At 39.0% G+C, this 16,831-nt stretch overlaps 1 protein-coding gene across 1 annotated transcript in view; it reads left to right on the top strand.

Annotated features, from left to right (window-relative positions):
- ADTRP (androgen dependent TFPI regulating protein) overlaps positions 1 to 16,831 on the top strand; it is a 176,111-nt gene that overhangs the window by 67,958 nt on the left and 91,322 nt on the right. Inside the window, 1 exon segment of the mRNA XM_069101357.1 lies at positions 11,054 to 11,169. Within this exon segment, the coding sequence (XP_068957458.1) occupies positions 11,054 to 11,169 (116 nt within the window).

The raw sequence follows: 16,831 nt of genomic DNA on the forward strand, positions 1-16,831 counted from the left end.
ACTGTTATTGTGGTAGTAAAATTTAGATTGGTTAGATAAGGGTGGGTTTTTATTGTGGAGACTTAAAGACCTGGGAGAAGAGTTTGGATGTAGATAGACATTGGTGAATGCTCTCTTCACACATCTGAACTTAATGTGTGCTTTACTTTCCCATTTGAATTAGGAAGTGAAATGAGGAGAGTGTTAGTTTCAGAAGTCATCCAATCACGGACTTAGAACTAGAAAGAATACTGGAAACCATATTTAATGGATAAAGAAACTAAGGTATTTAAAGGTTAAGCAATTTGTTCAGGGTCACCCCAGGTGGTGAATGTTTAAGTCAGGATTTGAACTCAGGTCCTCTTGATTCCAACTCCAGGGCCACATATCTAATTGAGCATGCTTGCCTCTTATCTGGCAACATCTACAGGATGCATTAGAGGGGCAAGAGGTTAGGAGATGAGGGCAGTGAGGTGGCATAGTGGAAAGAATGCCAGCCTGGAGGCAGGAATATCTAAGTTCAAATCCAGCCTTGGACACTTATTGGCTGGATGATCCTGGTCAAGTCACTTAACTTCTGTTTTCCTTGTTTCTTCATCTGAGTAATGGTAATAATAACAATAACTACCTCCCAGGGCTGGTGTGAAGATAAATGAGATAATAATTACAAAGCTCTTAGCAAGTGCTATATTAATATTAGTTATTATTTTATTGTTATTATTATTATTCTATTTAGAAAGTTTAGGGAAGCCACCTGACACTTAATAGGTGCTATATAAATGTTAGTTATTATTATTATTATTCTATTTAGGAAGTTCAGTGAAGCTGCTTTTTCAGCATTACATTCTTAGTAACTGTTAACAACCCTTCAAATCATCTGATTTTTCTACTACCTTACATAGCATACTTATAACTCTGGCATCCATTATCAACCAACCAATAACCAATCAATAAACATTTATTAAGTTCCAGGCACTGTGCTAAGTGTAAGCTTTCTGATGAAGATAATAACTCTTCTCCACCTTGGTGGATGATTTAATGAGCTGCTGTAGCTCCTCTCCAATCCCTCCCCCCCCCCCATCACCTTGTGGTGAATAACACTACAGTAATCACAGAAATTCAGGATGATTATCCCCCAACTCGGCTTAGCAGGTCCTCAGATGATAACAGTCTAGGTCATTGCCACTTCTGGACTTGAAGCCTTTCTATCTCAATATTCTACCACAACTTGCACTCCACTGATATAGTCTTCAACAATTCCATCATCTCTACACCATGATGAGGCATCAGGGTAAGATATTAGAGGAGGCATCCAAGATATATTTGTTGTTATTCAGTCATGTCCAACTCTTTGTGACCCCATTTGGGGTTTTCTTGGCAAAGATACTAGAGCAGTTTGCCATGTCCTTTTCCAGCTTATTTTACACATGAGAAACTGGGCAAACAGGGTTAAGTGACTTGCCCAGGGTCACACAGATAATAAATGTCCAAGGTAGGATTTGAACTTAGGTCTTCCTGACTCCAGGCCTAGAAATCTATTCATTGCACCCCCTAGTTATTCCCCCACCCAAGATATATGAATGCTAGAAATAAAAGGGAGATGTTTCAGGAATCTGCTTATATATGAAGGACCTGGCTTAAGATAATGGCAGTGAAAACAGGGGAAGGACATAGCATAGAGGATCATAGATTTAGAGTTTTAAGGGGCCTGAGAAGTCATTGGTCCCTTCATTTTACAGATGAGTAAACTGAGTCACAGAGAGGCTAAATTACTTGTATGGAGTCACACAGCTAGCAAGAGCCTAAGGTTGAATTCTAACCAGGTCTTCCTGACTCCAAGGCCAGTGCTCTATGAATGACAGGGGTGGAAGGAAGTATGAATAACATAGGTCTTGGTGAATATGAGAAATGAAGGAGGAAGAAGATTATAAAATCATAGATTAAGAGCTGGAAGAGGTTTTAGAGACCAATAAGTGCAACCCCCTGCCCCTCATTTTACAGATGAGAAAACTGAGGCACAGAGAAGTTGTGACTTACCCAGGGTCACAGAGCAATTAAGGTGAGATATGAACTCAGTTTTGTTTGTTTTGGGGGAGGCAGAGTTAAGTGACTTTCCTAGGGTCACACAGCTAGTAAGTATAAAGTGTTTGGAATTCAGGATTTGAACTCAGGTCCTAACGATATCAGGGCTGATGCTCTGTCCACTATACCACCTCTCTGCCCCTGAAGCCAGATTTTAAGATTCCAAGTCCTCTCCACTATGCAATGTTGCTTCAGTAAATGAGAGGTGTGTGAGAGAAAATGTCAATACTGTAAATTTTAGTGGTTGTTTGCATATGTGGGAAGGAGAAGGATTCAAGAATCTTTTTAAGCTTTCAGCCATGGGTGACTAAAGGAATGATGTGGGCATTGATACAGAGACCAGCCAGTTGGGAGGGAGGGAAAACTGGTTTTATGAAAAAGACAATGAGGCCTCTTTTGAATATGTTTAGTTCAAAGGGTTTGGATTCTTCCTGATGCCATGCAGAAGTGATTCATGTCTGGAACATATCTGGATTCAGTCCAAAGAGTCACTTCCTACTCCAATTTAGATTACATTGCAGACATCCATTATTCATTAGTATTTCAACAGAAAAGAACTACATTGTCTCAAGGTGTGGGCCAGCTTATGTATTAACCCAAAAGACAAAGATAACATGTATTGTAGATCATTTAAAAACACTTCTCAGAACTTCAGAAAAGAAGACAGCATTTAGATGTTCAGCAACTTATTTTCCTGGTACAGAATGAATCTCAAGCTTTCCTTTTACAACATAATTCAACATTTATTTCCCTCCCTGTGGTCTTCCCCCCACTCCCCAACCCTACCCCTGACAGAAAGTGGTTTTTTTTTTAGCTTTTCTGTGTCTTGGGATCATTCTTAGTTGGGGCAAGTGAGGCAGGTCACATAAGCTAAGCCCAAAGATCAAAGAAAAGGGTATGATTCCTTCTTTGATGTCCCAGTTAGCCACTAACAAAGGCATTGACTTTCAAACTCATGGGTGTAGCTGCTTTATGCAATAGACATGTTCCTGGAAAGTTGTGAGGAAATCAAGTATTTGTCAGGTAATATTTGATTGTACAAGTATATCTTGCTACTGAAGAGATTCCTAACATGTATTCTTGAAATTTTCTAAGGTTACAAGCTACTGATCTGCATTGGCAGAAGGATTTTCCACATTGGGAGGTCCTTACATGGATTAAATAGGTCTGGGAATCTTCCCTCATCCTCTATCTTTCCTCCTCCCCTCAAAGAAAGAATTCCTTAAATAAAGTGAATTACCTTTTGATAAAGCAAAGAATCACTCTGGAAATGTATGCGTCTTAGTTATAGATTGAATTTGTATATATTGGTTTTGCTTAAAAGTGTATGGTGGAACCAATCTATGACTTGATGAGGGAAAGATTTCTAAGCATTGCTTAGAAACCACACTGGAAACAGGACTGAGCATCTACTGTTGCAGACTGCTTGGTTATTTATTGGCATCATCAGCAGAAACCACTGAATGGAAGCATAAGGCTGAGGACAAGTGAAATAAAAGTTTTAATTATAACAAATTATCACAATGAGGAAATGTGAATCTGAAAAATATCAGATACCACTTGTCCAAAATATTCAAATGACAACTGTTATACCAAGCCCTCATAAGTGTGGCTCTGAGACTTCTGCTGCCATTATTTGGCAGTATAATAGTTCAGGTTACTGAGGAGTTCTCAATAAAACCTGTCAAAATCCATCAGCCTAAATCCCTGCTAGAATGTGGGCAGAGATCATTTCACTTTTTAATCTGTATCTCTAGGGCTTAGCACAGAACTTTGCATTATCTATTGTATATAATAAGTGCTTAATAAATGCTCTTTTTCATTCATTCATAAGTTTTGTAACTCAATGACTTCATGGCAAAGGTGGAAATTGGTGGGGATGGTTAGAAATATATAAGAGAAATATATAGGGCAGGCATAAGAAATAAGAAAGGTCAGGATTTATTGACTACAAAGAAGTCTTACACATCTACATCAAGAGTGCTCATAACAGGAAAAGAATCAGTAGGAACTGTACATGGTGGAAACCTATTAATGTGGTTTAAGAAACACATTTTAAAAGACAGGAACCAACTTGTTATTAATGTGGGACTTGCTGCTGATTCTTTTATCCCTCCTCAAATTATTCTCTATCCCATTTCCCACATCAGATGATAGAAAACTTCTTTGCCTGTCTTTCAAACCTGATAGCTGTCCTTCATATTATTTTTAATAAAGTTTTTATTCTAAACTTTAATACTGTATTGCCAATGCAATATTTACAGCACCCACAATCACAATAAAGACCTTGACTATAAATATCGCATGACATTCAGTCACAAAATATAACAGATTCTCCAGGTAGAGGACAGAACCAAAGCATTTATTTAGATACCCGAAAACCGAATTTCAAAACCAGTAAGCCAATTCTATGATAGTACCAAAGATATTAAGAAGCCATAATAACACAGAGAGCCACAGCATCCTTTAGTTTCCCCACAAACCAATATTAGATCAATATCTATTCATGAGCCTATCTGACTCCTTACCTGAAGCTCCTCTCCCACTGTCTCTCTGGCTCTGACTCCCAGCTTCCTGTGGGCTCTGCTTCCCTCCAGCAAACTCCTCCCACCACAGGCTCCATGTGATGATATTTAGCCTATTAGGGGGCAGAGTTTATCTTCACAGCAAGGAAGCTTCCTGTGGGCTCTGCTGCACCCTTCATCAAATTCCCTCCACAGACTCCATGTGATTACATTCAGCCTATTAGAGGGCAGAGTTTACTTTCAAAGCAGGGAAGGTCTTCAAACTCTCCCCCTAGGTCTATTAAGGGGCAGGGAAGATCTTCAAATTCTCATTCCCATTACAAATACCAAAAAAACCTCCAAAGTTACATATATAGAGAGCAGAACACAAAAGGAGGATTGCATATGAAACCATGAATTTCCATTTCATATTGTTTATTTTTCATATATAAACATGTATACATGTAAATTTTTTGTATGTTAAAAAAGTTTGGGGCCCTCTTTTTAAAAACTATCCCTATTGCTAGCCTCCCTCAATCACCATTAAAAACTGAGAAAACATAAAATCAATAATAACCTTGGAATAAATAAGTATGATCTTGCAAAATAAATTCACACAGCCTCCATGCTCACCCCCATTCCTACTCATGTTTCCTGCTTTGAGTTTTATGTTTTTACACCAAATTTTGGTGTGGGTGTAAAACTGTGTTTGTTTCAGATAAGAATTTGAAGTTCATCTGCTGCTCACTCTTCCTCTGCCATCGTTCATACTTTTCATACACCCCAGTCCCTTTCCCCAAGGCCACTCTGTAGATGTTCTCTTGATCCCATCTTCTCTTTTCCAACAAAAGTTTCTCACAATCTTCCTGAAGTGTGTCCTGTAAGAAGTGACTGTAATTGCTGATAATGAAAAATGGATAAGAAATGGGAGAAAGGTCATCAACACTAATTATAATAATTTTTCATGGCATCAATCATTTGCCAAAGAAAGATAACCAAAAAAGACTGAAAAGTACCTCAGGCAATCAAACATTTCTCAAGTAAAAAGAGAGCTAAAAGGCAAAAGCAACATGGGTTTTTGAATATTAACTGACTTATAGAATCTTACAACAAAAAATAACAGAACATTATAAAAAATGCTGCCTCAAAACAGCAGAGAAAAGCAGAGAAGAGTAAAAGAAAGCTAGTTAAGGATTCCTATTAATTAGCTATGCTGAAAGTATTTTAGAATGAAAAAAGAACAGACACAAGAAAAATGGAAAAGATTTGCAAAAAATTTTATGACCAAACGTTTTCATGATCAAGAATAGAAGAGTCACATGACTCTGATATTATAGTCCTGGACCTGCTCCCAGAGGAGACAGAAATGACACTGAGAAGAACAAATTTAGGTAAGGCAACTAGATTAGAATATGTACATAGAGTTTTGCAGGTGAGAAATTGTGAGGATATTGAAAGATTCATTCGCAAAGTATCTAAAGGAAGGAAAGATACCAAAGACTTGGGAAAAAATACAAAAAAACAAAAGTAGCAGAGAACATCAACATCTACCAACTCACAGGCCAATAACCTTTTATAAGAATCACACATCTATTGAGGGTATCACATACTTAATGATGATATTAATAGGGAATAATCTGTCTTTATCAAATAACATTCTATATTAGGCTACATCTTTACCATAAGACAATTGACTGAAAGATGTAGAGAATAAAATATCTCATTGTATATCTGTTGATTATAAAAACAAATTTGATTTTAGAGACCAACATGGTACTTTAAAGGCTGTTTTCCAACAAGGTGCCTCTCATCCATACATCAAAATCATTTGAGATATCTTGAAAGATGTAACAGCAAAAAATAACTTTGTTTGACAATCTTTTTATACTAAACATCAGGCAAAGCTTTAAACAAGGAGACATATGTTCATCAAAGATGTTCTCACCATGCAGATAGTTTTATTGACCATTGTGACAGAGGAAATCTAGTACCTAGCCCAAGTTAAAGGTTTTTCTATGAGTGAAGAAGTCAACAAGTTACCAACAAGCATTTATTAAATGACTACTGTGTGAAGGCAATGGAGAGGCTGGATTCATGGGTGTAGCATTTAAAAAAGTAGAAACTTCAAAGAAGAGCAGGAGTAACAGATGTCATGGGGGAAATGTATCATTGTGTGTGTGGGGGGGGGGATGGGCTAGTCATGTGGCAAGGATGAGGAATAGCAGCTGGCCCTCTGAAGGGCTGTGCTATCCTCAGTGTATCAGGAGAGAGAGAAGGCAGTCTCAGGGAAGTAGGTAGGACCCTGTATGATGCACTCTTGGGGAATATGGACATGAGTCATGCAGGAGAAGCAGGAAGGCATGGGGGCAACCAGTATCATTGGACAGAATATCTAAATTGCTGAGACTATAGACTACTTGAGGATTTGGGTATAAGGGAGTTCTACTGCTATTTTGTTCTAATTTGTTTAAAGTCATGTTTATCTTTCTATTTAGCTCTAAAGTGATTCTTCCAAGGTCTTTATGTTTAAAAAACTGAACCTTCCTTACTGGTCTGAGGTAGAGGCAGCTAGATGGTCCAGTGGATAGAGTACTGGGGCTGGAGTCAGGCAGATCTGACTTCAAATCTGGCCTCAGACATATTAGCTGTGTGGTTCTGTGCAAGTCACTTAACTTCTGTTTCCTTTAATCCACTGGAGACGGAAATGGCAAACTACTCCAATATCTTTGCCAAGAAAACCCCCATGGACAGTATAGTCACAAGGTCATAAAGATTTGGATATAACTGAATGATTGAACAACAACAATTGTTCTGAGTCAAGAAATACCTGCCTAGATGAGGCCACATATTTTAAGATATCTTTATATGGAGCTATATTTATACATCTATATGTGTGTATCTTATATATACATATATATTTTCATTAAAAAACAAAAATCTCCTTTAGCATCATTAAATACATCAAAAACAAACTTCTCACGTGCACAAGTAAAAGGCTAGCTAGTCATCATCAGAGATTATTCATGGTACCAGAGTGGTGTTTGAATTTGGGAAGGGAGGAAAGGAAAAAATAGAGCAACATTTTTAGCACCTCACTAGAAACCACATCAGGAGAATAAAGGTCTTTGCATGCTGATCTGTTGGGCAGAAGTCAATTTATATTGGTCCACTCAATATAGGAAACATTCACTCCTAGGGAGTGGCATGTAGGGAAGAACATAAAACATTTTCAGAAATATTGATATCTGATTTTTTTTTAATCCCCAGGTCTTTTATTTTCTTTTTGGTGGAGAAAATTAAGTGCTCCTTTTCTTAAAAGAAAGAATATTTACTATATTATTACTTGTACATTTGCCATATCTCTCTTCTAGACTGTTAAGTTCCATGAGGGCAAGAACCATTTCTTCTTACTTAAACTTTAACTGTCCCCCATGTCTATTCACAGTACTCAGCACATAGTAGGTGCTTGATATAGATTTACTGAATAAATATCTTTGAGATTTGAGGATACAAGACAGTGCCATTTGCTGGACTCACCTTGCTAATTCAGTCCTTGGAGTCTGTAGAAGGAGATGGTCACCTCCCATGGGAGTTGTATGGGCTTAGATAGTGATGAAATCTTCTTTCCCATTGTATAACAGGCAAACCAAACAGATCCCTTTGCAAGTTCTAGCCTTCTTTCACTACCTGCATTTAGTAAATCATCTTTAACAAAGAAATTGCTTACACTAGCCATTCATATACTTACCTCCAAGCATTTCTTTATGAGCATAATTTGCCTAGGGGAGGCTGGTAACAATTCTTTGTGAGCTGGTGTGTTTGCTTTTTTTCTTTACAAAACTGTTTCACAGCTAAATGCCTCAATGAGATTCCTGACATACCCATCCTTAAATGGTATCTATAGTTCTTTCTCCCCCAAGAATCCTAGGTGGAACTGGGCACAATAGAAGGGGCAGAAGATGAAGCTGTTCTTAAAATAAAATTGTCAGGATGAAGGTGGGGAAAACTCCTGTTTTTCCATTACTGGTACCTTTGGAGAGAGAAATCTCACGCACATCTCACCATGCAGATAGTTTTATTGACAAAGGAAGATGGATGGATCTCTCTCCTCCACCCCCTCCCGCTGTTACACACTATTGTTTCAGCCAGTGATGTTTTGTTTACTTTGGAATGAAATATTTTACCCCCTCAGAGATAATTAATTTTTGTCAGCTTCCCTGTTTATGAGGGAAACTGAGAAACTGTTAATTGAAATACAGCATGAGTCACTGTTTTCACTGATTTTTGGCAGCATTCTAATTTGTGTCAATCTCAGCCTAATGATTAGAATTTTTTTTTTCTTTTTTGAGCAGGAAGCAAATTTGATTTTCTTTTCTTTCTCTTTTTCCCCCCTTCATTTTTTTTTCTTTAAACATATGCTTCATGACACATGCTGTACTGATTTCTGTTGCTGTGGACAGAAATACCAATACACTCAGGTTCCTGAGAGGTTTACTGCGTCATGGTTGGTTATTCACGGCAGCTCGATATTTAAAAGAGCTAAAAGAGTGCAAGCTTCCTCTTTGCCTTTCCTTCCTCCCTCTCCCCCAACCAGAAAATGAGATGCTTTTAAAGTCCTTTCAACTAGTATTAAGCCACAGTATATGGCCCAGCACTAATGACATCACTGAAGTGAACTTCCCAAAAGCCATTAAGAGGAATTCATTTGGAAAACCAATTGAATGTCACCAGTGAAGGGCAGGGTTTTATAATAGGTGACCAGTCATGCATGCCTGTGGTATTTGTTGTTAAAACATTAATCACGGCAGACTCATTTACTTCTAATGCGAATGTACTACATGATTCCACAGGAATACCATTGCCAATGACCATTAATGTACAAAACGGAAGCTGTTAACTGCAGGCAGGGTTCATAAAACCTGTTAGATCAATGGCAAGTGTAATGGGAGAGTTAATGGTTCTTAATAGAACTTGACTCCTTTTGGCTTCCTGACAGAGTGAGGAACTCCATAGGCTTACAGGTAACTGAGTTGGGGGGCAGGGGTGGAGGGTGGCAGAAATGGCTTGATTTGGGAGGTCCCCTGGTTAAAGAGAGAGTTGACTTTGATAGAGAATGAGTATGATATGGTATCATAAGACCTGGGTTCCAATTCAGGCTTGAATACTTAACTAGCTATCACCTTACACAAGCCTTTATACTTTATCTTGGCTTCAGTTCCCCATTTGTAAAATGGGAATAATACCTGTAATACAGGGCATACTTTTTTTTTAAGCAATTGAGTTTAAGCAACTTGCTCAAGGTTACACGGCCAGTTGTTTCTGGGTGTGGTGCTAAGTATCTGAGCCCGGATTTGATCCCCAGGTCATCCCGACACTGGAGCCAGTGCTCTTACTCGCTGAGCCACCTGGCCGCCCCTAATACAGGGCATACTTATAAGACTATTCCTCAGTGCAACAGAGACAGTGTGGTAGAGAGAAGGCAGCACTGTGAGCTTACTGAGTTCAAATTACTATCTGGATGACCTTAAGCAGATACTTCTCTCTGGGCTACAGTTTCCTTACTAGTATCAGTATTTAGATTAGTATTAGTATTAGACTAAATGGTCTTGGAGGTCCTTTTCAGATCAATATCTATGGAACTATAATATGTTGCATTTCCCAAACCATTGAAAGACCAGATAGAGCCAAGATGATTTAGTGGAAAGGGCAGGAGACTTGGAGTTGAAGACCTGGGTATGAATCACTGCTCTGACACTTAAAAATTGTGTCACCTTTGGCAAGAGACCTCTCTCAGCCTTTTTTCTCATCTCTAAAATGTGTATAATAATACTTGTCCTCTTCACCTCACAGGGTTGTTGTGAGGAAAAAGTTTTGTATTACCATAAGACATGCTCCTTACTTCAAAGAGTTTAATCTAGTTGAGGAGACAAGATGTAAACATGAAATTATTTTAGTGGTTAAATTCAGTGGTTAAACTGTGGGGTATAGATTTTTAGTGTCAGAAAAGGGAGAGATCAGAGTGGGGTGGAGGGGTCAGAGAAGACTTAGAAGAATGGATTCTTGCTTATTCCTGGGAGCAGTGGATTTATGTGTGAATAGCTGGGGTGATGGGTGAAGAGTATCAAAGGAAAGAGTCTAAGTAAATGTATGGAGGCAAAAATGCATATGGCATGTCCAAAAGTCAATGAGGAGACAGGCCCTGGTGGAACGAAGTTGTTTGAGTCATAAGGTTGAGGGGGTAGTGTGGGGCCAAATCCTGAAGGACTTCAAGAGCCAGGTACTTGAACATGGTCTGATCCTCTAGGGAGCCATGGTAGGTTCTTAAGCTAGACAGTGATGTGGTCAAATGGGATGTTTTTGAAGACTGAAATCCAACAGCTGAATAAAGTATGGATTGAATGGCAGAAAGATTATTATAAAAATTCAGTTCAATGAAAACCATCATGTTTCTTCAGCTTGTGTTCTGGCTCCTTCCTTCTTTTCTGTAGCACACTGCTGTGTTGCCTTTTTCCCTAATAGAGGTCATTCTCAAACCATGTCAGTGTCCATCGAAGAAAAAAGGACTCACTTTATTAGGCTGTCCTGCCATTGCCTACATCTTCTGGCAAGAACCTCAAGAAGAAAGACTTGGGAATTTCTTTGAATGTCTAATGCCCACCTTTTACTCCATTCCACTAGAGCCACATGTACTCCTCTAGGTCCTCAAGTGTGGCCCTTTGACTCAATCCAGATTGCACTTGAGGACCTAGAAAAGCACATGTAGGCTCGAGGTCCCGGGTTGCCCACCCTTGCACTACAGTTCTCTTTGTCCACCATGACTCTTACTTCCAGGCTCAGAGAACAGTAGGCCACCATTGAATTTTCAGTCAAGGAGGATAGTTACTTTTTAATTATGAGATCTAGAAAAACAAGGTGACACACGCTGCCTCTCAATCCTAGAAATGCTCCCTCTCTCAAGCAGAATTAGTCATTTGAATGCTGTGATTGTTATGTTCCTCTTATCCCCATCAATCCCACCTTTTGCTCATTGTCTCAGTTTGTAATTAAAATATTAAAATTGCTAAGTGAGCCAAGGCATCTAAACTTATTCCATATAAAGCTTTCCCTGGAGTAGTTTGTGTTGGTAGTTTGTCATTGTGGGCTGATTTGCATGAACATCGGGCATGCAACTTCCTAAGCGGCATTTGAACATTTGCCCAGGGACATGAAGAACAGGCCACAGTGGGGAGGGGATTGAGGTTGTAGTTTAAAGTATAGAGCAGAGGGAAAACAGCAATAATTAGCTAAGAAGTTTCCTCTTCCAGCTGCCCTGAGGAGTCTTACCTCAAGAGGCCCCATCGATAGTAATACAAGTCCATTCTAGCTACAGTCATATGAACATTCACATTCCACCTTCCATTTGGATCCGTAGACTGGTTAACTTTTCTGATTCCCAAACAGTCATTTTCATGTATGTGTGGATAGAACAATCCTATTGCTGTTTTCCTTCTATCCCACGTCCTTCTCCAATGTAGCTCTATCATTCTGGGTCCTCCAATCCAAGCCATTTATTCTTACCACATTGGAAGGCTTATCCTGTTAAGGACACCTCCAGTTTTCTCCTTCATTCTCCATTTTCAACTCAAAAACCTTAGTTCATAAAACATCAGAGTTTTATGAGTCTACCCCCTTTCAGAAGTCCCTCATTCCTGTATTTTAAACCATGGTTTGGAAATTCAAACCAATCACAGACATCTTAAACAGTCATTTACTTCTCAACTGTGCTTTTCTTCCTTTCAAAAAGTAGTGATGAAAACACCGCTTGCATCCCTAATATCTGTGGTTTCTTGCCAAGAAGGTAGTAATGCCTAGCAACAACTTTTAGATTCCTTTTGGCAGTATCACTTGTCCTCTACTACTTCCCATTCCCTTTCTCCATGAATCACCAGCAGTGAGGAGTGACTACCAAGTTTGACAAAGGTTAGAAGATTCTCTGTTGTATCCTAAATACATCCTTGTATCTTGTCATCTCTATCTCCAAAATATTTCTGCTATATGTCCCCCTCTCTCCAATCACACAGCTACCACTCTTGCCCTCATCACCTCTCACCTAGACCCTTGCAATAGGTTTTGGTCTCCTTGGCTCAAGTCTGTCCCCTCTCCAATCAAGCCTACAGAGCCCTATAGTTGAGGTCAGGGGAAGGTCCTTCTCAGTAGGGAATCACTAATGCCTACTCATAACAGCTGGCTAGCATTTATGTAGTCCTTTAAAGTTTGCAAAGTACTCTACATCAGAGAGACCAACCTGCCCTTAGTTTAGACATCAGTGTTAATTGTCATTGGCAGAAATACAAAATTTGTTCATTATTTTTAGTTTTCAACATACATTTCCACAAGATTTTGAGTCCCAAACTTTCTTGGCAGAAATACAAACAGCTCTCTGCAAGTCACTACCACGTTTTCCTAGCTTTCTATAAAACCCTTATTATTATTATTATGTCATTGAATATTAATCCTTTCTGAATCTTCAGGCCCAGAGAGGAAACATGACTAGCCCAACAAGGAGAGAATAGAGAGAGAATAGAACCATGACTAAAATCCTGGTCTTCTGACTCCAAATTCAATCACTTCTTGATGGAAAGAGTTGTATCATCCTATCTTTCACTGCATCAATCTCTTGTTCTTTCTCTGATCAGAAAGTTCCCCTCTCTCTCATACATTTTTGCTTTCTCATACATCTAGTATTCTCCACTGGCTCCATCCCATTGGCCACAAATATACCTGGGTCTCCCCAGTGCTAAAAATAATTCCTTCACTTGAATCTCCTATACCATCCTGCAACTGTCTTATCTATCAATTCACCTTCAGAGCAAAATGTCATTAAAAACTATCCTATAACCAATGCTATCTATTCTCTCCTCGAATGCCTTTCATTCTGACTTCTGTTCCTACAACTCTTACAAAATCATTTTCTCAAAGGTTACTAATGAACTCCTAATTGCCAAACCCAGTGCTTTGTTTTTTTCCAGTTTCCATTCTCCTTGACCTTTCTGTAGTATTTAGCACCTATGACCAACTCCTACTATCTGCTCTGTCCTTCGCTTCCGAGACACCAGACTGTCCTTGCTCTCTACTTCTGTCTCCCTCATTGGCTCTTTGCCTTTGTGTTCACCCAACCTTGGACTTAACCTTGATTCTTCAGTCGCCTTCAGTTTTCAAATCTAACCAGCTATGGATTCTTGTTGGTTCTCTTTCGGACATCTATCTCCCATATGTACCCTTCCTTTCTTTTACTATTACCACCACCCCAATGTAAGTTTTTATTGCCACTCATTTTGGCCTATTGTAGCTTTGGAAAAGGCCTTCCCAATTCTATGTTTACCCCACTGTAATCCATCTTTCATACTTTTCCCTCTACCTTTCTAATAGAATGGAATGGAAAAGGATTTATTAAATTTTGATCAAGGAAACAGCATTACTCTAAGCATGGCAAATTCACAAAGAAAGTCAGATGGTACCTGTTTTCACAGAGCTCATATCCCAGCTGGGAGAGATAATAAATAATAAGGAAGCTCATCTGCAGAATTCCTATACTCTGTGGCAATAGCATTCCTTTACTCAAAACCTTGCCATGGCCCCATCTAGCCTCGGGCACTTCCTGGCTATGTGACACTGGCCTTCAGTTTTCTTATTTGTAAAATGGGGATAATAAAACATCTAATCCCGGAGTTGTTGTAGATAAAATGAGGTAACATTTGTAAAGAATTTTGCAAACTTTAAAGCTTTTTATAAATGCTAGCCATAGTATTATTTTTGTTATTGTTATCACCCAAAGTCTTTGGCCTAGCATTTGCAACCCTTAAGAGTTTGGTGCTACAATCTCATTTCATATTGCTTCTTGTAGATTATTAATTATTATTATTAAAACTCTTTGGCCTGGCTTTGTGGCATACCAGATTTTGATGCCACTATCTTTTCAGGCTCATTTTCTACCTCTCATGTGTTCTGTACTTCAACCAAACTAGCCTTCTTAATGTACACCCTGCATTCTCAACTTTGTGATTTTTCACATGCCATCCACTATGACTGAAATGGCTTCTCCTACTCATTTACCTGTTGTATTCCTATAATCTTTTTAATGCCAAACTCCAGAACTATTTCCTCCTAGAAAACTTGCTTCACCTAGTTAGTAACAATCGTTTCTCCTTTGGATTTCACAGAGCAGCATTTCTCTTGGGTCTGTCTTGGGAATTATCATGTTTTATTCTGTATTGCAGTTATTTATATGGGTGTCATACCACCATCCCCTCCCTATTAAATGTCACTCCAGAAGACCAGAAACCAGTGTTTTATCTAAACTTTGAATCAATACATTCATTTAGCAAACAGTTATTAAGCACCTACTATGTATATATCACTGTGCCGGGCCCTGGACGACACAAAAAGTTTAAAAATGTTCAGGGAATTTTTGTGCAAGAAAGTAGACCAATGTGGATGGGGTGCGGAATAAGTGGAAGCAGCATGAGATAAGTTAGTTGGGTTTTTTTTTTTTACATACCAACAATACATATTCTTAGGCCAATAATACATATTCCCACAATACCATTGCAGAGTACATTCCTATTTTGCCTTTTGCTTACAACTATCCATAAGGACAGCAAAGGTGATGACTTAGAATAAGAATAAGGATGAAGGTGGGGAGCTGAATCAAGGGGAGGAGCAGTAGAAATCTGTCTGATGGTAAGCTACACTCCAGTTGTCTTCAAAGAAGGTGAAAGCTACTTAGGAAAGACTACCTATGTCTTACAATACTAAGGACAGTGCTGTGACCAAAGATGGTGGTACCCAAATGGAGGGCCATGGATGTCTGCCAAAAGAGTCTGAGTTTTATTTGATAAATAGAAGGGAGTCCCTAGTAACTGCTGAATAGAAGAATAGCATATCCAGAAATATGTATTTAAGAAAGATTTCACTGATATTAGTATGAAGGATAAGTTGGAGGGAGAGGAGAGTACAAGAGAGAAGGCCTATAAAGAAGATATTCAATAGAAGAGGAAGGCGGTAACTAGTGCCTACATCATATATAATGGCAGCAATGGGAATTGAGTGTAGGGGGCAGATGTGAAAAATATTATTACAGAGGTAAAAGTCAATCATACTTGACGACTCTTTGGGTTTAAGGGTTAGGAGAAAGAGAAAAGTCAAAGATAATCCCTAATTTATATAAATCGTTGTTGAATGAATGAATGAGCTTACACAGTTGGAAGACGGGACTCATATCATAGCATATCAACCAATAGACTCTCTGCTCAAAATAAGGCTGTCTCTAACTGGGCAGCTAGCTTTGGTTTAGCATGAGTGACCAACTTAATCTCTGTGCTTTTAGTCTGAAAAGCATTCTTGCTACCTCCTTTAGGAGCAGATATTTATAACTGTTCTTTTTTACTTAATAACTTTTGCTTGTAAATAGCTTTTTAAAGAATCATTCCATATGCTTTGTCCCTGGCTACATTTTTTCAGTGTTGTTCTCTTCCTGGTTTGATGGCATGAAGATGATTTACATTAAAAATCAATGGTGTAAGGGGAAAAAATTACAAATATGAATTTGACATATGGAGACCGAACAAAAGAATTAGAGAGACAGAAAAACAGGAAGAAGGATAGAGAGAGACAGAGAGGGATATAGAGACTGAGACTTACTGAGTCAAGAAATCATTAATCACTTACCATGTGCTAGACACTGAGCCAACTTCTGTAGATACGAATACAAGCATAAGATAGTCCTTTCCTTCAAGAAGTTTACAAGCTAGTGGGGGAAGACAACACAGAAAGAGGTTCTTATATCTGAAGTGGAAGAAGAGAAGAGAGGGGATGAAGAAAAAGGTGGTGTTCAGAGAGAAAGAGAAGTGAGATGGCAGTAAAGCATGGCTGGGACCTTCCCAAATTGGTGGAGGTGAAGAGAGTGTCACCACTGAGGAAAGGAGGACCCCAGGGTAGAGCTTCCTCACTGACCCTAAATCCACTCCCAGTAGAGATGCTTTTGGAGAGGAAAGGGAGCTGTTGTCCAGAGGAAGTAGAGGGAAGAACAAAGTGAACCATGACTGGGGCACGATCAGAAGCAGACAATAGGCATGGTGTATAGAGAATTACTCTGAGCCAGGAAGATCTGTGTTCAAGTCCAGCCTTTGGCAATCTGGTAATACTATGACCCTGGGCAGTCTCTCACTCATCACAGTACCCCTGGCAACTTTCTAAAACCTAGGTGCAGAAAAGGCAACGATCTACTC

This window comes from Petaurus breviceps, unplaced genomic scaffold (assembly GCF_028583685.1).
Source record: "Petaurus breviceps papuanus isolate PSGF00001 unplaced genomic scaffold, PetGlider_PUasm1.0 458, whole genome shotgun sequence".
In the NCBI taxonomy this organism is placed as follows: domain Eukaryota; kingdom Metazoa; phylum Chordata; class Mammalia; order Diprotodontia; family Petauridae; genus Petaurus; species Petaurus breviceps.